Source organism: Barbus barbus, assembly GCF_936440315.1.
Source record: "Barbus barbus genome assembly, chromosome: 29".
Lineage (NCBI taxonomy): Eukaryota > Metazoa > Chordata > Actinopteri > Cypriniformes > Cyprinidae > Barbus > Barbus barbus.
The window spans coordinates 12,754,759-12,779,498 of record NC_136757.1 but is presented as its reverse complement, the minus strand read 5'-3'; the positions used below and the strand labels follow the sequence as shown (position 1 = coordinate 12,779,498).

At 37.8% G+C, this 24,740-nt stretch overlaps 1 protein-coding gene across 5 annotated transcripts in view; it reads right to left on the bottom strand.

Moving 5' to 3' along the window:
• LOC306849261 (pre-B-cell leukemia transcription factor 3) overlaps nt 1–24,740 on the bottom strand; it is a 93,137-nt gene that overhangs the window by 3,811 nt on the left and 64,586 nt on the right. The window contains exons 3-10 of one of the 5 annotated variants that reach the window (XM_079384173.1): nt 15,398–15,639; nt 11,149–11,339; nt 8,628–8,763; nt 7,039–7,068; nt 3,717–3,882; nt 3,064–3,141; nt 2,526–2,638; nt 1,489–1,578 (exon numbers count right to left, since the gene is read on the bottom strand). In XM_079384173.1, coding sequence (XP_079240299.1) covers nt 1,489–1,578; nt 2,526–2,638; nt 3,064–3,141; nt 3,717–3,882; nt 7,039–7,068; nt 8,628–8,763; nt 11,149–11,339; nt 15,398–15,639 — 1,046 coding nt within the window. The remainder of the gene's footprint in view (nt 1–1,488; nt 1,579–2,525; nt 2,639–3,063; nt 3,142–3,716; nt 3,883–7,038; nt 7,069–8,627; nt 8,764–11,148; nt 11,340–15,397; nt 15,640–24,740) is intronic. The other 4 variants (XM_079384169.1, XM_079384171.1, XM_079384170.1 and 1 more) reach the window with 4 other exon arrangements.

Here is a 24,740-nt window from a genome sequence, read left to right as displayed (position 1 = left end):
TTTTGATTTTGTAAAAGGACCATTTGGACCGATAAATAAGCTGTTTTGTATCAGGAATATGTAATAATCCTTAAAACACATTTTATTGGCTCATTTGATAATATTACAAATCCAGAAAATGCTCAATTGTCTTTCATAAACTATAAATTTACATGTTCCTGTTTCATCAACTCACCAGCCAGAGTCTTGTCATTCTGCAGGGTTTTTTTAGATTAATGTTAAGGCTAACACATCTAAGTTTATGTTTTTATAAACAATTCCTTGACAAGCAAGGTAACAGACAACATCTAAACCTGTGTTTAGCTCAAGGAAGATATATGTCTGTATTTCTCTCACCCCCCCCCCCCCCCCCCCCTCTCTCTCTCATCAAATAAATGAGTCTTTACTCTGATGGTTTCATATTACGCAGTGTATGGTTGGAAAAAAAACAGCATATCAAACCTCATCAAGGAAGATAAAATTCATGCCTGCAGACGGCTGCAGGCAATCATACTTTCATATTTCATCATGTTGATAAGGATATTGCAAATTCTTTGAAGCATTGCAAAACAGGCAAACAGAGGCAAGACGTGCAAGTAAAAGCCTTTTCATCTTACCACGTTATAGGTTACTGTAATAGGAACTGTTTACACAGGCAACAAACTGACTTAATATATTTCTGAATCTCATTTTCCTCACACCACTCCCAAATACTTGAGCCGCTTGAGCTTTTACTGAGCAAATCATTTATCCCCGCTTTAAAAAATGGTCATATTGTCCACTTTATGCATATTATGGGATAGATATTCCTGTCATCCTCTGAATCATCACTCTGTTTGTCGTGGAGTTTGGATTTATGGTTGCTTCCTGCTGTCTGACTCAGGTACTTCTGATTTATGTTATAATAACTATATTTATTTGCACATTACAGATTTTCAAAACATCATTTCTAAGTAAATGTTAACCTAAAATGTTGGTGTTTATGTGCCCAAATTCTTAACAACAAATACTTTTATTCAACAAGGATGCATTATATTGATCAAAGGTGTAAGAATGTTCTAATAATGTTGTTCTTTTGAACTGCATATTCATCAAATAATCCTAAAAATCATGGTTTACACAAAGTTATTAATCAGCACAACTGTTGTCAACATTGATAAAATAATAATGGTTTCTTAAAGCATCAAATCAGCCCAGAATGATTTCTGAAAGGTCATGTAACACTGAAGACTTGAGTAATGACTGCTTAAAATCCAGCTTTGACACAACAAGAATGAATTACATTTAAAATATATTAAATTAGAAAGCAGTTATTTTATGTTGTAATAATATTTCACAATTAATCAAACAAATGCAGGAACTCAAACTGTTGAATGGTAATGTATAACACTTTTCATTTGAAAAGGCTTGAGTTATAGATTATCTCTATAATGTTAGGACGAGTGTAGTATGTTTATTATTGCTTAATTCAGTGGCACTTTAGTCATGGCTGACTGAGACTGTACTTACATTCAAGCCATGTGGACTATACATGGGATTCCCCCCCAGGGCATCATTGTATCCTGCCGTCTGACTGATAACATGGCGCAGGGTATCCACCTGCAGAGGACACAACAGGAAGTCAAGCTTGTCAACATTCTGCATTACAGAAACACATGCAAACATCAACACAGTGATGTATGGTGACAACAGACAAAGGCAATCGTGTTTAAACAAAAATTTGATGGCTTTGCGGTTTACTAAATGAATCATACTAAAATGGAATATGCAGCTGAATGAAGTTAGGGATACATATGTGGTTTAATGCAACATTTAGGACAACATATGCGTTTCCTCTCTCTATTGCTTTCTGGCAACGATTACTCTATTTCCAAGCTCGAAACACAAAATCACAGAAAGAAGGAATGGAATAGTTTTGATTTGGAATTTACTACAAAACACTGTAAAATGACAACAGTTGGAGGAGAATAGGGTATGTAACACATTATCAGAGCATGAGCAGAAATGAGAAATGTTCAGTAAACATTAACTCTTTGTCTCTCTCCTTCAAATGGTGTCTTTTAACATGAGGATGAAATGAGCTAATGAGAAACATGGAACATTTGGATAACCGTGATGAAAAGGGGACAGAAAATGATGTAGAGGTTTGGAGGAAAGAACAGTACCATACAACCAATACCAACCCAAGAGCTCAAGTCAGAGCCAAATGCATTCACAACAACTACAAAATGGGGTCTGCTTCAGGATCAGTATACTAGCATAATGCTGTAAATAACGAGTCTCTAGTCAGACGGGCCTCTTATGGGCTGTGATATGGTAATTTAGTAGGGGGTCCAGACTGGAAATGTGAAGGATCCATCCATGTCCAGACTATAGTCATCATTAATCTTCCATGACTATAATGAAGCTAATTGTTGAGGGGGGTGATCAAATCTGTATCACTCTCTATATGTTGAGGGGGAGGGAGTTGAGTTTTAATGTGGATGGTAGGCTAGCTGACAGGTCTGCTCTGGTTCACAGCCCCAGTTCCTGTGCGTAACGCCTACCTGTGACTGCATATTGGCTCCGACTTGTGCCCCTTGGTAAGAATCCCCATTCAGATTCTGCATGCTCATGAAAATGTCCCCCGAGTTTGGGAGGTTAAAAGAACCTGACGAACCTAGAAAGGAAAGATGTAAGGAGCTGAATAACGAGAGGATGAGAAAGAGAAATAGAGGCTATCACAGACTCACACATACACGCAATGTGTGCGAGGACATACGCGCACCACACGCCACACTAGGAAGTGATGCTCGGAAAACAAGCAACAAAAGGAGAGCAAAAGAAACAAGGAAGAAATGAAAGGATAGGGATGGGGATGACGGCTAGGTAGCATTACATCTCTAGAAGGGCACGTGGGGTCACCAAAAATGCCAAAACAAAGGGGGGGAAATCACAAAAAAAAGGACAAAGATGGTGTATGGTGTTGGAAGTCTAAGTTTTCCACAGGGGTTCACACCTATTCCTACTCTAGTGGACTAGTTCATAAAGGGAATATGCCAATGACAAAAAGGACAATAAGAAGCTTATGGAAAAGGCCAGTACCAGTGAACATGTTGGTTAATAGAGTGTTTTTGTTCTCTGCAGAGTCCAGCTGAAATTCTTCATCTTTCATCTGGAATCCTGGGTGCAAGAAAAAGGGGACCCCTTAAAAAATTGCTTACCCACAACTCCTCAGGGTCTAAGCCATGTCTTTATCACAGTCAAATCTTCTGCTTATTATGTCTGAAGAGCATCAATTTAAGGTAGACACTGTATCATCCTGCTAATCAAATATTCATTATTATTTCATACTACACATTTCTTCAAGAGTGTAACATGCTCCGAGCAAGAGATTTCCATCAATTCACAGCGGGGGTAACACTGTCACATATTTATGGATAGAAAGTGAGGACAGTGGGTGAGGATTATCTCTTTTACCCCCACCGGCACCAACACCCCCCTACTCCTCAAAACTATAAACATATTCAGCATGTGGAACCCGCTCACACAGTTTCTGCTTGACTTTGCTCGTCTCGTTCAGCATGTATAGTCTCAGAGGCAGGAGAGTGAGGCTCATCCCCCAGGCTGGGACCTCTCACTGTCACAGCAGCCATCCGGCATGCCAGAGGGAGCAGAGGTTCAGAAGGGACCAAGCTGGAATTGGGGATGACTGGTTGTTTTTTGGGGGGGCTCGTCTGGGATGAGTGCAAGCTTACCGGAGTTGGGTGTGGTGGGTGAGTTGGTCTGACTATTCTGGACGGCGGCAGCTACTGCATGCGCGGCAGTCACGGCTGTCTTGGCGGCATACAGGTTGGCCTCCTCTTGGAACTTCCCAATGTTTTTTTTGTAGCGGATCCTCTTGTTGCCGAACCAGTTGGATACCTGAGGGAGAGACGTAAAGAAAAGGAAAGAGGGGAAAAAAGAGGAGGGGGCGTCAGACGTCAGTGCAGACAAGGCACTGTGCACTGAGCAGAGTGATTGTTTCAAGATGTCATGTTTGGGTCCATCAAGTCCACAGTCCCCAGCCTCCCACAGTAATATCCGCTGGGCATGCAGACTAATTAAGCGATTATCAGACAGGGCTTGTGCATTATTGCGGATGGAGGCATGACATGCTCTCTGTTTGTCTCTAGACAAAACCAGCACACAAGGGGCTGCTCGTCTTGTGGCAAAATTTGGATCAGTGTTGTGCTTATGGGATCAGGTAGCTAGTGCCAAACGTGAAGGTGGTATATTTCCTTGTAAGGCTAACAGAGATCTTTACTAGTTACTACAGAACTGTTTGTTCTGGTCCCTGGCCCCATTTAATAATTGAATACATTCTCAATAAGAGTTTTAACATAACTCTTTCTTTTGTTTTGTTTACTTTCACTACCCATTCGGTTCCCTTCATTTCAAAGGCAAGGCTTTTATTCATCTTAATAACACTAATGTTCTTTTCTTTTGCATAAAACCACTTTTGTGCTCCTGCCTTAAGACAAATAATAGACATAATAATAACCACAACTCAGAGAGTACACCTAAAAGCAGCCGCACTGCCTCAACGCAATACATTAATAATTACAATAATGCTAATTTTACTAAAAACAGCAGCCAGGAAACAATAAGATCTGGGTCACATGGGGGGTGGTAGATGTGCAAATGCTAGCACTGCATAATTGTGGAATAATAAAGAGATTAAGGGTTGTTTCTTAATAGCCCTATAAATTATGGTGGCCTGTCGCCGTGGCGATCTCTCCTGCCGTATTCCAGCTCTAGCTGGACTGGAGGACCAGAGAGCCTCAGCCCCTTAATGATGCTTTATTTAATTTCCACCTCTCTGCTTCCATTTTAATATCTCCAGCAGCCCGAGCCACACTACGCTAGAGCGGCTGAATTTACATGACATCAGATCATTTCTACCCCCACCATGCCTCTGTGCTTCTAAATCTTTAATATCTAGGCAATTAAAATTAATGACCGTTCGGCTGAAGCCACCACCGTTGGCAGGCTTTTGCCTTAACATCAATTGTTTGATGGGTTTACCTAGAGGTTAAACTAACAAGCAAGGTTTAATTGGAAGCAATGAAAGCACTAGCCGTCATCCTTTTTACTTAACCTGCTTATGAAGCAGTTTAAGGCCATGGAAAAGAGGCACACAAGCTAGCCTTCTAAAGATTAAATACCTTAAACTTAGCTGTTCCTAACCCTAATGTTTTATATTTTAACAAAACAAAAACACATTTACAACATATTACTCATTTAAATGATTGTTCTCTTGCTGTATCAATGACAAATAAGGATGAAAGATAAAGATGATGAAAATAGGAAATCTTTAAAAAATGTAGTACAAAAAGTATTGAATGCAATCTTTTTATTCATATTGGTTTCAATATGAAAAAAATAGGGCTCCATTCTGCGATATAGTTTCATGTTTTACGATTTTGTTGTTATATGACAACAAATGACTTCCTGCATGTTGGTTACACCACACCGACTTTAAGTTGTCAAATATTTTTAAATACTAATATTTTAAAACAAATCTACCTCACATATTTGGGTTTCATATTTATGCGAGAACATACTAGAGATGCAGTAGACTTCTATGTCTGGAACCCAATACCTGGTTTGTTTGCTTTAATCCAATGGAGAGGAAAGCCTGTGTGGGTGTAGTAAATAATTCACCACTACTCCCTCCCCAAGCTTGGGTCAATACGCCACTAGTGTCACTGAAATGGGATGGATGATCTTACCCAGGTCTCAATACCTCCCGATTTATACTGCTTCTCTTGCTGAGAGTGGAGCTTAAATGGAGACTCAGACTTCTGGCTTCATCACACACACACACACACACACACACACACACACACTCTCCCTGTCATGGGCGGTTGCAGTGTCCAAGGCTGCTGATATTATCAATAATGAAGCAGTCTGCATTAATAGTTAACACATTAACCTGAGGCAGAGGTCTGCTACATGAATAATGAGCTGAAATATTGATAAGTGTCGCTCGTTTGAACCGCAGGAAGATCTAAGCGGAAGAACCACACTTAATTGGGTGATGGGGCACCACATTTTGTGCCCACTCATTTACAGGGTGCCCAATATCCCCTCTATACTCAATGCTTAAAATCACAGTGGTTATAAAAACTCTCTCTCAAAAAAACATCATGTGACCTTGTGTGCCTCATTTAGAAGACAGAGAATCACACTTGCACTGAGATTGTGCCAAGATAATGAGGTTGATTCTGTGCACTGAGTGAAGTGGTGCCTGATAAAGGCAACTAAATTTAATCAACAATACCATTAACACCACACATCACTTCAAATCAGCACATGTCTCAGATACAGGAAAAATGGCAATGAAGGCAGCCTCTGGGATCTACGTGTGCTATAATCTGTTCCAATAAGAGTGGAAAAATCTTGCTACCATCTTAGGAATGTAAATAACTGGTAGAAAAGAATATAACTATATATTATTTGTTTAAAAAACACAGCAAATGTGTATCTATTTTTAACCCCATTGCTATACTATAGCAACCGATAAATTTAAGACCAAAATATTCCAACATACAAATTTATTTAATAAAATATATTTCTAAATAAAAATAGTTCCTGAACATACACAGAACACACTGATTAAATACAATGTGGGGTAAATATCTATCACAGGCATGTCAAAATGTGCAATGACAAGACATAACACAATCAAAAGGGACACATACTTTTAGCGCTTTGAGTGGAATTCTCTAGGGAAGAGTGGAGGGGGTGTATATATGTATACTACAGGAAAGTCTTACAACAAAAACATACTATCTGATACTTGTTTGATTACTGAGCACTCCAAATATAGTCCCATTCAACACTTGCTTAAGTGTGCAGATTTGTTGGCACTACAGTAAGTGCAGAAAATGTAGACATTTGGGGAACAAAGTGCTGAGTATGTCTTAATATGTTCTAAGGTATAAGTGAACACACATAAAGGGGTGACAGAATAAAGGAAAAGCAACAAAGAAAAACAAATGGCACAAGAAAAGTGGAGCAGAAGTCATGACATACCTGTGCCACTGTGATGGTGGTTCCCACCCCCTGAAGGCAAAAAAGAATGGCTTTTACAGGATCTGACTCTGAACAACCCTCCATAAGCCCCTCCCCACAGATAAAAAACATTTAATACACCACAGAGTATGCAGATATGCTCTAAGACCAATAGGTTAACAGTAAACATTTTCCTTGACCACCTCTGTGACCTTTTGAAAAAATAAAAATAAACAGAAAAGAGTTTTGTCTGTGGGGAGATGGGTGTGGGTGGGTACTCTTGCCTTCAGGTGGATTCTGAATTTAGTTATTAGAGTGGGAAAACACTGTGATTCTTTTAAATTCCTTGTGATAATGAATCATACTTTGTGACTAAAATAAAGTCCCTCTTCTTTCTCTCCGACACACATACATTCGCATGCGCGCATACATTTACTCTAAAACACAATGACTGACACAGATCACCACAAACTGTGGCATCCATCCACAACAGGGTACACTCTGTGTCTTCAGGCCCTGCTTGAGACTCAGCTCAGTGGAAGTATCAGACTGATGTGTTAGAGCAAACAGGTATGCAGGCTAGACAGTGACGAGAGGAAAGAAGAGGACAATGAGAGAGAGCGTGCGCTGGAGAGTCTTTCTGGTCAAGCTTGGCCCTGTCCCAAATGGCACCCTCAGCCCTTGAGATCCTCTTCAGAGTATATACTTTGCCACACGGACTACTGGGTAACATTCGAGGATGCATAGTGGCTTCAAATGGGCTGCTTGGGAAGGTTTGGAAACCTAAAATGACAAGCTGGACATCATATGAGCGAAGGTCACCAGACCGTAAGTTCACATTAAGTACACCATTTGAGACAGGGCCTTTGTGTGACCTAGCATAGCCAATTAGCCACAGTTAGCCTCAATTATGGTATTACCCTGCTGAAAAAAAATTTGATGATCTGTCAGGCTGGTCTGTTGACTGGTTTTACAGCAGGCATTTCCAAAATCAGTCTAGGAGGGCAGGTGTCCTGTAGAGTTTAGCTACAACCCTAATTAAACACACCTGAACAAGCTAATAAAGGTCTTACTAGGCATGCTACAAACATCCATGCAGATGTGTTGAGGCAAGTTGGAGCTAAACTCTGCAGGACACTGGCCCTCCAGGACCAAGTTTGGAGACCCCTGTTTTAAAGGGGAATTGGGTATTTTTAAGCTGATCAGGCTAGGAGACCAACTGGGCACCCCTCTAAACCAGCTAGAGCAGGGGTCTTCAACTCTGCTCCTGGTGACCCCTGTCCTGCAGAGTTTAACTCCAACCTTAACGAAACACACCTGAAACACCTAACCACTTTGAGAAATGTTGGAGCAGGTTGGAACTAAACTCTGAAGGACAGTGTGCCTCCAGGAGCAGGCTTGAAGATCCCAAAGTTTGACCAGCTGAAAACTAGCTTAAATCAGCTAAGACCAGTTTAAATGGGACAAAGCAGGGATGGCACTGGATTTACCTAAGTAAACCCTGAGCACGGGGACATTAAGTCTTCAGACTTTGACCTGTTGTTAGTCATTCTTTCCAGACTATCCAACAAACGGGGCATGTGCTACATGGATGGGTGGTGTGGCCTCACCTGGGAAACTGTTATACTGCACTTCTTAGCCAGTTCCTCTTTGGCCTCTTCGCTGGGATAAGGGTTACTAAGATGCGAGTAAAAATACTCGTTCAAGATCTCGGTCGCCTGCTTGCTGAAGTTCCGCCGTTTCCGTCTGCCGTCAGACAAGCGTGGGGAAAAAACAAGAGGGGGAAGGCAATTAGAGAAACTCAAATAAAACCATGTGTGATGGCCAAACTCATAATGAAGCTGCTGGCAGGAAATGAAGTCAGGAAGGCTATTATCAGAATACATATGTAGACACAAATGGATGATGTTACGTTATCGGTTGAGCTCTAAGCGAAGCGTGAAATATTCAGTGTTTAGAGCGGCGAGCTTTCCCTCTCTCTTTCTCTCTCTATCGTGCTTTCTTTCACTCTGATGGGGGCATTTAGAGGTGTTCAAGCATTCCCAGTCTGAGCTGTATCTTGGGACATTAGGGAAATCAGGCCATGGCCAGCTGAACACTGTTCCTCAAGCACTGGGGCAGGGCCTGATGGAGTTGCATTTACCGCCACTCACTGGAGCCCACCCCGCCACGGTTAAACGCTGGATTCTTTCTCTCGCCTTGTTTAATGCCTTTCACATGAGTGGCCGGCCAAACATTTGTGCTTCCGCTTCACTTGAGCGTTCTCCTCGAGACCTCATCTGCTCTTTTCTCATGTCCACTGCATCATTTCTCTCCCCTCTATGCCTCTCCAGATCTCCTCTACCAACTGTTTATGATTACAGTAATCTGGACCACCTGCTGATGACCTCCTACCCACCAAACGCAAATGACTTCATTTCCACTCTATAAAACTCTTAACTGCTTTCAGGTGCTTAGTATGACTGCGTTCAGTGATTGGCCTTTAGGCTTTAAAACCCTAGTCTTGGCAAGACCACATCTTAACCGCTAATGGTTGAATAATAATGAATGCTTTATTGTGGTTGATTGATAACAGGTGCCATACCGTCAGTGGCTGTGCCTAAACCCTGACCGGGTAGGTTAAATGTCAAATAAACTCAAAATGGAACTAAAAATGGTTCCTACTTCAAGTAACTGTGTATTTGAACAAACTTAAGTCACACTTAAAAAACGTCTGAATTCCACTGTATTAGGGGTGGAACGATACATGTATTTGTATCGAACCGCCACGGTACGGACATCTCGGTTCGGTGCATGGGGCCTTACAACGAATACAGACAATTTACCCCCAATCCAGAAGGGGGCGCCTGCAGTAATGCAACGCTGTTTGATAAACGCCAGCAGAAGAACAACGAATGCAATGAGTTACGCACTTCAAAACATAGCCCACTAGAAAGTGACCATGTGCTGATTCTGAATGCGTCTCTCACATAGACTGACAAAGGAGTATCCTTTAAAGGCTTGTGCATTCAATGGTTTGCAAAATTGAGCTTTGTGCTCGTGTATCCTACCTCTCTCATTCGGCACAAATCCAAATATTCCATAATATTTCCATATTTGCGATGTAACGTATTTGAATGCTAAACTATTATTTATGTAAATTATAGGCTTTGTACTTCAGTCACATTCCAACGGTGACACAGAGGCGGGCGCGCTGATGTTTGGTTCACTGTATTTTATTTTGATAAAGTACCAACTGCGCTGTCAAGTTAGCAATACTAGAACTGATGTGTTTTGTGTGTGTGTGTGTGTGTGTGTGTGTGTGTGTGTGTGTGTGCGCGCGCATTTCCATATACCAGCATAAAAATTCACTGAAACGGCAGGCAACGTTACCTGTCGCACTGTTTTTTTCCCTTGTTTATCTGTAAACTAAATCAAATATATTTCAAGAATTTATTCCTTGAATGTATATATGTACTGCAGGTTTTATAACAATGTAATAATATTTAGTATTTTCACATCTGTGGATTTTTTTTTTATTTGTACTACTGTCTTTTCAAAATAAATGAAAAGAAACTGAGCATTCAGCTTTTTTCTTTTTTTTTTTCCCGTTGTACCGAAATCATATCGAACCATGACCCCCGAACCGAGATATGTACTGAACCATGACATCTGTGTACCGTTCCACCCCTACACTGTATAGATAAAATATCAAACCAATTGGAATCTGTAGACTGGAGGCTGGATATTTTTTTCAGGACTAACTTCACTATTCTAAGCCATTTAATGTAAAACAAACTTTTAGTAGAATAATGAATCTTTTGTCCTCGTTTTGAACAATATGTTCATGGAAAACAGTGCAAAACTATGTGACCAACTTGAACATGAGTGAAATCTGTTGGAGAACTTTAACGCTCATACATGAAATATCAGATTGAGCGGATTCCTATTAATATGACTTGATTTGTAAATGTGACCACACCTTTTGGGGCCATTATATTTGATGGTTACCTTGAAATCTTATTCTCTAATCATTATTTTCTTGCATTGATTAATTAGAAGAAGATAAATTATTTCGAATATAACTGATACAACTCATATGTAAATACACATACTATAATTTATGTGGACAGATCACACACTGATACTAACCTGGCATCGAGGAAGCGGGACCTCAAGATCATGACGGCCTCACAGGTGCTCTGTTTAAGCTGCATTTGGATGGAGCTGAATTTGCGATGGATAATGCTGACCATGCGCTCGATCTCTTTGGGCGAGATGGGCCGTGTGCGAGACTGCTCCCTCAACAGATTCATGACGTGGGTAGTGAACTCGTTACATGCCTGTGGAGAAAGACAATTTTGAGCTGAGGACACAGCTTTTATTCTGAGTGAGGATGTAGGTGTAAAATGCATTATGCGAAACTAAATTACTCTGAAGTCTTTAGAACCTGCTTCTGAGACTCAACAGCTACACTAATAAATAATTTCTGAATATACAATTCCGGCATCACATCCTCACTTAAACTCCAAAAACATCCTGGAGATTGACCCTCTTTTGAAATAGTTATATACTCTCAGCACAGTGACAGAAATGCTCTTTGACATTATTCCGCAGAAGCAGCCCATCAGTTCAACTGCATTCGTTTGAAGCTCTCTGGAGCAGCAATCAGCAATTTTTCAAGCAAGTTCAAAGCTGCCGCTCTTGAAAGCATGGGAAAAACACCATCCATACTATTTGTAGTGCTGGGGAGGACTTGAATGGCTTAATAGGTGAAGTCATCTATGAATGCAAATGCCGATTTGCAATTTGGCACCTGCCCAGCACCAGTAGAATTTAAACAGCTTTTCGTTAAAGCAGTGGTTCATACATGATTAATTAGAATAACTAATTTAGGTAGTGCGCACTTTAGCTCATTACTCGGAGTAAAATTCGTTAAGTATTTACATTTAGATAATTAAAAGGGGGAACACCCTTAAGAAAGATGCATTTACTCTGGGTGAAAGGGTTGAGCCACCTTTTCCACACACTCCCTTTTTAAACACTTGCAAGTTAATCAGACTAATTTAGGCCATTGGCTGGCAAAGCCATCAGCTAAACAACTTCCATATCATATTAAAAGGATTGTTATTTAGAAATAAAAGTGTTCTCCTGACCATTCTTTATTGTTTATGGTGCAAGTACAGAATGAACATTAGGGGGGTCCATGTCAAACAAGAGGAAAGAGGAAACAACAGGAAAAACTGTGTAAAATCTAGTTTAATGCACAAGTTCTTAGAGATGCATTCATGCTGGTTTCAGATCCGGGCAAAAAAAATATCATCATGTCCTTGACCCGGGGCAAATAGACAAGCAGCTATTACTTTTCTATTATTTCAGCTATTATTTTTCAAGGCATCTCCTCAAAACACCAAGCACTTTAACTATAGCGCATATGAAAAGAATTATGAATGAAAGGCCCTCGTTCAACTCATCCATGATTATGAGGAAAATAACTAAAGCGCTGAATCAAAAATTAATGTCAGCTCCATTAAAGAATCAATACACGACCTCAATGAAGCAGGCAGTCCTGCATAGCGACACTCTCAAATGCACTATTGCAATCAGAGGCTGCTCTCCACACTGTAACTAAAAGCGTCTGCTCAATATTTATAAGAGGATGTCTAGACTACCGCTGTTCAGAGGTCAGGTAAGTTGAAGATGTCCTAATGCCTGAATACCACCATAAATCACATCTGCTCTCAGTTGTAATCATGATAGACAGGACTGTAAAACGCAAAATGCTTGCTCAGGTTTAGACCTCTGACACCTTCAGTTCAGATGAAGGCCTCCAGGTCTCCCTTTAAACCTGCCATGAAGCTTCATTGAAAAACATCTATTCTGACAGAACAGCAAGCTGGGATTATTCACACTCATAGGATCAATGCAAATGTGTGAATGCAGATACAAAGTTCTTTTGCAGTATTATTGGCTCTGTACCATACAATCTGGCTGGCCTTAACTAGATACAGTATGCAATTTCAGTGTTTACCAGGCTGGAAAAGGATTTGGTTCTACAGTATGTAAATCAAGTGCTTCATAATTAGCTTTTGCCATTAAAATCAACCTGAATGTTTTGGTCAGAATCAACACAAACACAAACGTAAAGGCAAATATATGGTTCAACAGATGCAAGAAAGCAAAGGTCACAGTTTACCATACAAAGACTGCAGTGACGCAATCGGTTATAAGATGGTCATTAGATTTTGATAATAGAAGTTTAATGCAGCATTTTTCTGTACTATACATTAGAATGTTTCTTTTACTTTTAATTTGACTTTTTCTGAGCGAAAAATGACTATCATACATTTTCCCTATGATTCACAAATGGCACACAATAAAATGTCATTCAGTGTAACAATAGTTTGTATACAAAAAATATGAATATTTGGAACAAGAATCATTAGATGACATATTAAAATACTCTATTTGAGGATCACAGCACATCCCCCCAAAACTGATGAATTGTAATTTTACATCTTTATGAATTTTTGCCAATGTTCTTCAATCCATTTTTTACATAAATATCTATGTTATACTGATTGATGATGGAACATTATTTCATCCATATTTTGACATTTCATTTCCACAACTGAAACATTGAAGTAGACACTTTACTTGCATGTTGTATGCTTTTTATGTATATAAAATCACCTTTGCAAATTTAATTTAATGCTGGCACCAAAATGGGATGTTTCAGAAAAACTTTATCTTCAAAAGTAAAATTTTCAAACTTCAGAAAGAATTGTATTATTTGCATATTATATATGTTTTATATATATATATATATATATATATATGTTTTATATATATATATATATATATATATATATATATATATATATATATATATATATATATATATCACAGGTATATTTGTAGCAATAGCCAAAAATACATTGTATGGGTCAAAATAATCGATTTTTCTTTTATGCCAAAAATCATTAGGATATTAAGGCTGCAGTCCATAAGTTTTGCCTCTTTGTCGCCATCTTTGTTTGAAAACCTGGAATTGCAGCTTTGTGCGGAATTATCTTCCTTGCGTGGGGTTGTGAGTTGGCATGGCTCCAGAGTGGATTAATTTAATGTTTTGAGGTTAATATGTAGCTGTCAGTCACCACACGCATGTGGATGCTTACTTTACTTCGCAATCATAAGATTCTAGCCTATGTCTTGGAATATATGACCCAAATAAGAATTTTCACCGTATATTGCCATCTGAACAAGTAAGTAACAAGTCTGCCACGTTTGTTCTGCCCAACTGAGGAAAAAATCATTACCATAAATAGGGCTGGGCGATATGGCTGAAAACTGTATCACGATATCAGTGTTTCATATCGGTCGATATCGATAATTATTGATATTTTTTTTAAGGTGGTACATCAAGTTCGTGGTATTACCAGTCTTGGCGGGGACGACGGTCTTGCATAATTTGCAGACGACATTTGGTCTGACTACGGTCAGACTTATAATATCCAAAAAACTGCCATACTGGCGAGCTGACTTTCTCTTTTATTTACAATTTCCTCGCTCGCTGCGGCACTCATTTTCTACTTATGAAGAGGAATCCAGCAGACCAGCCAATAGGGTCTGGCTGCAGACGTGCACTCTCAGCCGCGCGTGCGCACTTAGACACGAGACAACGATATGGCGCAACCAAACATGATACTGTTACATGATTGGCTGTTAGCGTGTCACTCCCTACGTTGCTAGGTTATCAGAGAGCGAGTGCCTTTGTTAATGCAACCAAACTTGCTTCGCAGCCTTTGTTTTCTTCCGACGAAGAATAAAAAATATCGAACATTTTATCGAACACATTTTTTATTGATATCGTTCACGTGTCTATCGCGATACATATCGTTATCGTTTTATCGCCCAGCCCTAACCATAAATCGCGCTACCAATGGTGATTAAATCTAAATCAGTTAGCTCATATCACATCAAACCGTGCAAAGTATTATTATTGTTATACTTTATTCTCGAATTATTATTGTTAACAACATCAGCATTGCGTGACAATGAGTATAAGTTACGGACTGCAGCTTGTAAAGATCATGTTCCATGAAGATATTTTGTAAATTTCCTACCGTAAATATATGAAAACTTAATTTTTGATTGGTAATATGCATTACAAAATACAAAAAAAATTTGAATTATTTATTTATTTACTTACTTTTTTACAAAAAATACAACATCCTTATTTTCATTACATTTTACAACTGCCCCCCCCCCCCCCTAATGATTGAATAGCGCTTGTAAATTGAGAAGAAAACATACTAAAGATGAATTTCATTACATTTACAACAATATTTGCTGCAAGCTAGGAAAGCCTTACTGTACTGTAGTGCATACTGTCATTCACCTGCTCATATTTCTCCAGCTCGGTATGGTAGATCTGTCTGATCTGGGAGAGTTTGGCCCTGTAGTCAGAATGCTCGATGGAGTTGTCAGTGGGACTGCCGGCTGCTGCTGCTGCTGCTGCCGCCGCCGCCGATCCTCCGCCCTTTTCCGGTCCTGACACGCCCTCTGCCAGAAGCATGTTGTCAAGACGCATCAGCTGTGGATCGGGTGGGTCCTCCTCCTGAGCCCCGCGGATACTTAGACCTGATAAACAACAAGAAGCGATCGGTCAGTGACATGACGAGGCTTTTTATATTCTTAAACAGTTTTGAATCAATTTATCGTACTAGATGAATGACTCTTTTCAACTGTGGAACAGAAAAGATTATAATTTGATACTCTTTTAAAGTCAATTAAAGTAATTTGGCCCCAAAGAAAACATGGACCCCAGTGACATTTTTCAAAATATATTATGTTTTAATTATTTGTAAGGGTTTATTTAGTGAGCATGCTCTGAAAGGGATAGTCTGGCCAAAAATGAACAGTCTGTCATCATTTACTTGTTCCAGACCTGTTTGAGTTTTAAACTTAAAGGGATAGTTCACCCAAAAATGAAAATTCTGTCAGTAATTATTCACCCTCATGTTGTTCCAAACCCGTAAGACCTTTGTTCATCTTCGGAACACAAATTAAGGTATTTTTGATTAAATCTGAGAGCTCTCTGACCCTCCACAGACAGCAAGGGTACTAACATGATCAACGTCCAGAACTGTAATTTTTCAAAGCTACGAGAATACTTTTTATGTGCAGAGAAAACAAATATAACGACTTTATTCAATTTATGCATTGTTTACATGAAGTGGAAGAAAGCGCATGCGTCATGATACTCTGTCCATAATGGCAACGCGTCACAGGAAACTGTATGAGGAGGAGAAGAATTGCTGAATAAAGTCATTATATTTGTTTTCTTTGTGCACAAAAAGTATTCTCGTAGCTTTGTAAAATTACGGTTGAACCCCTGATGTCACATGGACTATTTTACTGATTTCCTTGCTACGTTTCTGAGCCTTGATTGTGGTAGTTCCCTTACTGTCTAGGGAAGGTCAGAGAGCTCCCGGATTTCATCAAAAATATCTCAATTTGTGTTCCGAAGATCAACGAAGGTCTTACGGGTTTGGAATGACATGAGAATGAGTAATTAATGACAGAATTTTCATTTTTGGGTGAACTATCCCTTTAAGTGTAAACAGTGTAAGTGTTAACTATCCCTTCACTAGTTTAAGTGTAAATTATCCCTTTAAGTATAAACTCAAACAGGTCTGGAACAAGTAAATGATGATAGACTGTTCATTTTTGGCTATCCTTTCCAGAAAATGCTCACTTACTAAACCCTCACAAAAACATTATTAACTCTACATATTTGTAAATGTGATGGATACTGTGTCTTTTTCAACAATTTTCCAGCAACAAGTTCTCAATGTTTTTGAGAAAACAAAAAAAAAACAGAGAATGTAAAGATGTATACTGTTTCGCTTGGGCCCGTCTGCTGCCCTCATGACCCGTGAACGATGAAAGAGTGAATTATTTATTGACAAATGATTGAATTTCATATAGGCGTTAATCACAAGCGTACTATCACACGGGTAGTCAGCTCTGCAATCAAGCCTCTGTCTCTCAGCAAATACCACTATCCGTCACAAAAGGCCAAAATAACTACAGACTGTATTAGAGTGAAAATACGCCGTCCACTCCGGCCCATCTCTATGCTTAAGTTAAAGTGAGACAGATCAGGGCGCTGGGGGTATTGAGTGAGTGCTGAAAAGGCCCGTAGGTACGAATTTGTTTTTCCTCTGTTTTGCAGTGCTGCCTTCTCGAATTATCACAGCACACTGCACACACGGTGTGTGTACTCACAGCCATACATGACAGGGACACTCACCGACTGACACACACTCAACAGCGTGATGGCACCTCTCCACGCTGAGGCGATGCTAAACAGAAAGGTGTGCTTGTACACGTATCTGAACGCGCTCGCCTGCTGTTCCGAAATCACGAGTACGGCGTAATAATGAGCAGAAAGTGTTCTCACAAGTGCCGTTATGTTTTGTTGTTAACAAACTGTTTTATTACACTACCCGGTTCTGCTCTCTGCAGAGGCAAGGCTGCTCGAAATGTATGTAAATTTGCATAGCAATCGATATGAGGGTGAAAGATAGCTCATTGTGTTTGCCTGATATTCATAATGAACCTTGGAGCAGTAAAGAGCCATTAAGATTGATTACAAACTTCCGCACCATGCTTGCCTCTCTCTCTTTCTCTCTCTCCGTGTTTGCATAATGAATTCCAGTCATATAGGAGAATAATGAAGCAGAAAAAGTTATTTTGTGAAAGATTTTAATCAAACGTTTTAATCTTAACATGTATTTGTAACGGTGCCTCTCTAAGAAGATGCACACTGTCCGTGGCCTTCTGTGTTTGTTATTTGGCACACATCCCGATTTCGACTTTCATGGTAGTAGTGTTTGTCATTTACTGTAAGAAACAATGTTCTTGGTATCTAAAGCTGCCTGGATCACAGTTCTCTGACATTTTGTTTTACCTTTTAATACAGAGTTATGGGAACGTAAAGAACAGATCCCAATTAATTTTCATTCAACACATAAGATTTAAAAGCCAGACATAAAAAAACAAAAAAACAGCCGTAAAACCAGAATAAAAACAAGCTGAAATGAACATACTATTATTCAGCTAACACAGGGGGCGAGAAATCATCATAAATGCACAAAGAAATGTCTAGGACTAAGACGAGTGTGTGTATGCTGTGGTTGGTCTGGGTATTTTGGACGGTTTAACTAGTGGGTGATTTGGGGGTTCTGAGAGTTCCTGAGAGCTTCATTACAGGCTTCATTAAGATACTGTGAGATGCCGAATCTTAAATGAGGAGATTACTGACTTTATTATTGCACTGTGGAAGCCTGGCAAGCAGCTAAGCCTCTCTGTGTGTTTGACAGAGACACAAAGACACACTCACACACACATTACACACAAGCACACAGGTATGCTTGATGGGTATGTGCTTGATTATATATCTGGGGGGGGGCATTTTATTTGAAAACTACAGAAATACACACTACCGTTCAAAAATTTGGGGTCAGTAAGGCTTCATTTATTTGATAAAACTCCAGTAAAAACAGGAATATTGTGAAATATTATTACAATTTAAAATAACTAATGTTTTATTATATTTTATTTGCAGTGTAATTTATTCCTGTGATGCAAAGCTGAATTTTCAGCATCATTACAGTCTTCAGTCACATGATCCTTCAGAAATCATTCTAATATGCTGATTTGATGTTCAAGAAACATGTTCTGTTATTATTAATGTTGAAAACAGTTGTGCAGCTTATAATTGTTTTCAGGATTCTTTGAGGAATAGAAAGTTCAAAAGAACAGAATTTATTTAAAATAGAAATCCACTGTAACATTATAAATGTCTTTACCCTCACTTTTTATCAATTTAATGCATCCTTGCTGAATAAAAGTATTAATTTCTTTCAAACAAACAAATGAAAAAATAGGAAAAAAATAAGTACATCCCTGCATTTAGTAACCGGCTTTGCCATACCACAGGGCATTGCTTGATTTTTATGTCAACTACCTATTTTATTTACTCTGTCGTTCAAATCAATCCCACAAACAAAATATACGTTTGAACGCATATATACAAAGTAATTGACTAATTGACTACATTGACTAAGGTTATACATTTGCAACACTACACTTGCTTCCAATTCTTGTGCGCATTACAACATAAACAAATATTTACACATTCATTTTATAGCTTTGCAAACAGACTTCAAGACTCGCTCTCATAAAGCACAACCACAAAAAAAAAAAAAAAAAAAGCTACAATCCATCAACGTCTGCAGCAAGCAAACCCAGAGTACAAACAAACCCCACCGAACACGGACACTCTAGCTAACCCACTTTTGTAAATAAACAAAGACAAGACGCTGTCAACATCAACATGAAGAGACCATTTACTCGGCTAACACAACAAATTTAAAGAGCGGCACCTTCAGCCTAGACTGCCTGGCCCGTGTGCTATTGATCAGGTGTTAGCGCATGTATGTGCTGTTGATATTAGGCCATGGGGTGTAATGGTGTGAGAGGCCGAGGATGAATGAGGTCATTTGTGTGAGACGCTCAGCTGGCCGTGCTGGACAATGCAGTGTCAGCGCACAGCGCCAAGGCCACACCAGGGACAATATGACCCTGCTCCACTGACTCCAAGAGCAGCCACACAACTACACAACATACACACAACCAACCAATCACCAAGACATCAAGTTGATCCAGTCTTATTTCATTACTCATAGTTTTTAGCATTATGTTGCAACAGTTGTAGAATTTTTGTTTTGGCGTGTTTGTTATTATTATTATTATTAGTAGTAGTTTTATTAATGTTTGTAGTTTTATTTTTTTCAGTACATCATGTTGATAGCATAATAGTATTTATTATATTTTACTTTTATTTTTAATTATTATTATTATTATTATTTTAGTCATTTAGCAGACGCTTTTATCCAAAGCGACTTACAAATGAGGACAACAGAAGCAATCAATTGTAGTATTACAACAACTAAAAACAGATCCAAAGCTAAAGACTAAAACTTTATAAATACTACCTACACACATTTAAAAAATATATAAAGAAATTCAATAAAAATGAGAAATGCATACAACAAAATTTGAAAACTTAACATTTAAATGAACAACAAAAAAATAAAGCTACAAACAATTCAAAATATTAAAGAACAAAATGTTCTTTACACACACACACTTATAAATTCAATATATATATATTATATCATTTCCATTTAGTTTGTTGAAGTATTAAAATTACTCAAATGAAATAAAACTAAAACTTAATAAAAGACCTATAACGACATAATAAATTCAGACATAATTGAACTAAAATTTAAATAAATAACAAATACAAATCAAACGACAGTAGTTTCAGTAATCCTAAAAAATAACACTGCCAAACATGCTAAAAAAACACAACTTACTTACACATAGTAAGAAGAAATGGTTATAAAAACTGAAACAGAAGTGAAACAAGTAGTAGGAAAGAGGAGAAATAAAAAGCGATACTTATATCCTTTGCCGGTGTCCCTGTCCGGTGGAGTCGCACGGTAGAGTCGATGGTCTTTACACTCTTTGGTCTTCACACAAGGAGGCTTTCACGCGACCGCTGCTGCGGTAAACTAAGCTTTTTTATACCCGTCTAACAAAATACTAATTGAATTTAGCTGGACACAGTTTCCTTATTATTTCACAACAAATGGCCGACACTGACAAGATACGCGATACACAACAAGACCAAACGCGATATCAGTTTATTAGTGAATTCGTTTTTATTTTCATGCTTTCATATAAAAAAAATATCCTTTTATTTTAATTTTAGTTTGTTTTAGTAATTCGATTATTTTTGTAATTTTATTATTTTTTAAAATGTTTTTATAGGTCATATTAATTTTATATTTAATTTTAATGATTTTAGTAGATAAGTTGATAATATATAGTTTTTATTACTATTTTGAATTTGTCTTAATTTTTATATTTTCATACTTCTATTTTTAAGTAATTTTGTTTAAATTTCAGTTTATAAAAACAGCACATCATGTTGCTAGTATAATTGTTTTTATTATAGTAGGTTATTATTTTTAATGACTTTGTATTTCGATGATTTCATATTTTTTTTTTTTTTACAATTTATTTTAATTTTAGTTAGTTTTAGTAATTTAGTTGTTTTTGTCATTTTATTAGTATTAAATGTTTTTATAGTTTATATAAATGTTTGTATAGATATATTAATTTTATTTTAGTTTTAATTATTTTAATCTGTTGATACTATATAGATTTTATTAACATTTTGAATTAGTTTTAATTTTTACATTTTCATATTTCTATTTTTAATTAATTTTATTTTAATTTCAGTTATTTTTTTTTTAATGTTTCTGTTTTTGTCATTTTTTATGCTTTTTAATGTCTATATTATTTATTTTTTATTTAAATTGTTTTAATGATTTTAGTACATCAAGGAAAACTAAATGAAAATGAGAAATGTTGCAAGTAAGTTTTTTATATTTTATTTCATTTAAGGTTTATTTTATTTAAAGTAATTATTTTTTGTAAAGGTTTAAGTTGTAGTTAACTACAATAATCCTGATTTGATGTGTACATCATTTTCATGTGGATTAGCCAAAATGTTCCCTGTCAGATGTTAGAGCGATATTTAGCAGATGTTGTCTGTGGTTTTAGATGTTTATCAGAGGTTTGTACACAACTATGGCTTTGAAAAAAAATGAGCATGATACTTTCCAGATGATGCGATGATTTGTGTGCTCGCTGGGTATCATATCCAAGTATGAGCATGTTTGGGTTTGCGTTTGATTTGTGTTACATTAGAGGAGGTAAAGGCTTAGTTTTTGAGGTTGGTTTATTTCTTCACGTTTCTGTCAGGTATATTAAATACACCACAACTGACACATTTCCACACCAGCCTCAGTTGTCACTACCATTCCACTCAGTCGCTCCTGAAGGACCAGAACAGGAAACGTAGCTGAGGGAATTTACAGAGCTTTTCACTTAAACAGACATAAATCAGCACTTTCATTCAAACCAAATAATCTGAGGCCATAAAGAGCTGCTTGTCTCGCACTGTATATTACCGCCAAGTTCCTGCGAGCAATAACACGGCCGTTCGCAAGCAAAGCAGAAGAGAGAGGGACGTGAGGATGTGACATGTAATGCAGTTAGAAGGTCCTGTCGCCCACACTGGCCCTGACACTTTTATCATACGTGTCCATTTCTATTTGGGAAATGGCGGGGATAAAAATGATTACGCGGCTGTGCGGAGAGCACGCCGGGCCCCTCCAGGCTGCAGACCGGGTGTATTGGTGCCACGGCAGCCCAGGAGAGCCATCCATAATGGGCACGTTTGTAGACACAGACCCCCTCCTTTCTTCCACCTCCACCTGCTGCAAGAGCTTCAAGCAAACAGTGCTGTGCTTCATGGGGCCACTTTCTTTTAACAACAGAAATAAGAGTCTAGTCTTTTCTTGTTGAATCTTTACCCACGTTCGCTCCCAAAAGTATTTTAGGGTTCTCCAGTCCTCTCTCTTTAAGCTGTTACACGTTTTACTTTTTCTCATCTTGTATATGTTCCGTTTTTGTTCAAAATTTATAAAAAATTAAAATAAATAAAAAATATATAATAATAATTATATATATATATATATATATATATATATATATATATATATATATATATATATATATATATATAATGAATTTGTGATATTAAATAAACACTATGAAAAAACTTTTAAAAAATATTGATTAATATGTGTACTTAAACATGTTCAAATGAAATTTGTTATACCACATGTGGTTTTAAACATTTACACTTAAAACATATCATAAAAAAGTATAATAATAAATATGATAAAGTATAATAATAATAGTATAACAAATAATAATAAATATTTGAAACAAAAGTATAATAATATTTTAAACGAATAAACAAACAAACAAAACTTTTGTTGAAAATGGTATAAATGTTTCCCAACCCATATGAAACCATTATGAATACAAAAAGTATATTCAAAGAACTTAGAGTATGCATTTTAAACTAGAATTTAGAAGAATTTTTGCTTTGCCTTATACACTCACATGTAATTTCACCATATTTTCCTTCCTTTCAGTTTCAGTTTCATATTCTCCCTCTGTTCGATTCTCTTAATCTTTATTCTTATCCGTTTTATTATAGCAACACTATTCATATAACTTCCGGCTCAAGGAGGATCCAGACAAATAAGAAACAAGCAAATCTCCTCAGTTGTAACAACACTTTTATCACTTCAAACTAAACCCCAATATGTCTGAAATGAATTAGTGCTATCACATCCACACAGCGGGTTATTTCATCCTGAGGCCTGCGGTTTCCTTTAAGCTAAGCAGCTAATAACACTTTTAGGATGAGCAATGTAAACATCGTGCCGTGATACTGGTAAAATGGGCTTTGAGGCGATTAGATCTCTCATTGGCAGTAAAGCTGCAAATACACAGCTGAGAATTTCCACTGCTTTAGTCACAGATATCCACACTGGATTTACCTAATACCTCACTGTCTCAGCATAAGCTTGACGGCATGTGTAAACACCATGCACCTTTATCCAAACCCTTTACCTAACGCAACAATCCCAGGTAGTAGTACGAAACATTCGTTTTTGTGCCTTTAACTTTTTTTGTCTGATGCAAGTTCCCTAGGACTTAAACCCCGAGCCAAGGCGACAGAAAAAGCTCTGTTCTGAGCAGCTGGGTCTGATGCAACGTTGCGGGTATCATAGTAAATGGACAATAGGGGGTTGGGAGCTCGTTTGAAGAATGGAGGCCAAGCTTCACCTTCACAAGTTCCCTAAAAATACACAGTACGGCGAAGAACCAGCCCCAATTAAACGCTGTGCTTTAGGCCTGTCACTCGATTTCATCAGCTCAAAACGAACAACACGATGAAGGGGGAACTGTTGCTGGTGTGTTACGAATCTCTGCGAACAAAAGATTACTGAATACACTGAGGCCTGTTTCACACTGCAAGCAGCGCATATTTCTAGAAGCGTACAGTAGGTCCAGCACGAACAATGCAGTGTGAAACAGGCCTTATACAAAAGACAGGCACAGTTTACTGTTATAGACAAGTATTTGACAACTGCATGCCGTCACAACAATTATAGTGAATTTACACCTGCTCTCTCTGTCTCTCTCCCTCAATCTGTCCCTTAGGCACTGGGCATAACCTTACGACTGACCTCTGACCTCTACCTTGTTTACTCCCATCACTTAAGAGTGGCCATGAGAGCCATAAAGACTCATCCCCGCTGAGTTAATGTGCAGTGTTGAAGCGTGCCAAGCTCTTAACACACACGAGCACCACTGAGAGTCATTTTTTTTTCTTCAGTACAGTCAGCAACTTGGTGAGGATGTGTGTTTGTTTATACTTATACAAACCCGAGACCTGTGATTTCAGCTTTGCTTTAAATCAATACAACTTAAATAAAAGTTTTAATATAAAATAAAGAAAACATAAGGACTATTCAAAATTTTTAAATAAAACACAATTCATTTTTGTAATTAATGACTAAACATATTCTTTTTAATGTACATTTTGTCAATCAAATTAAAAGCAGTTAATTAAAAAGATTAAAGTTTCTCAAAAGTGAAATTACTATTTTCTGGGGCATTTTTTTTTTACCCTTACCATCAATAATTGTAAACTGGTTGCTTAATAAGAATCCTAC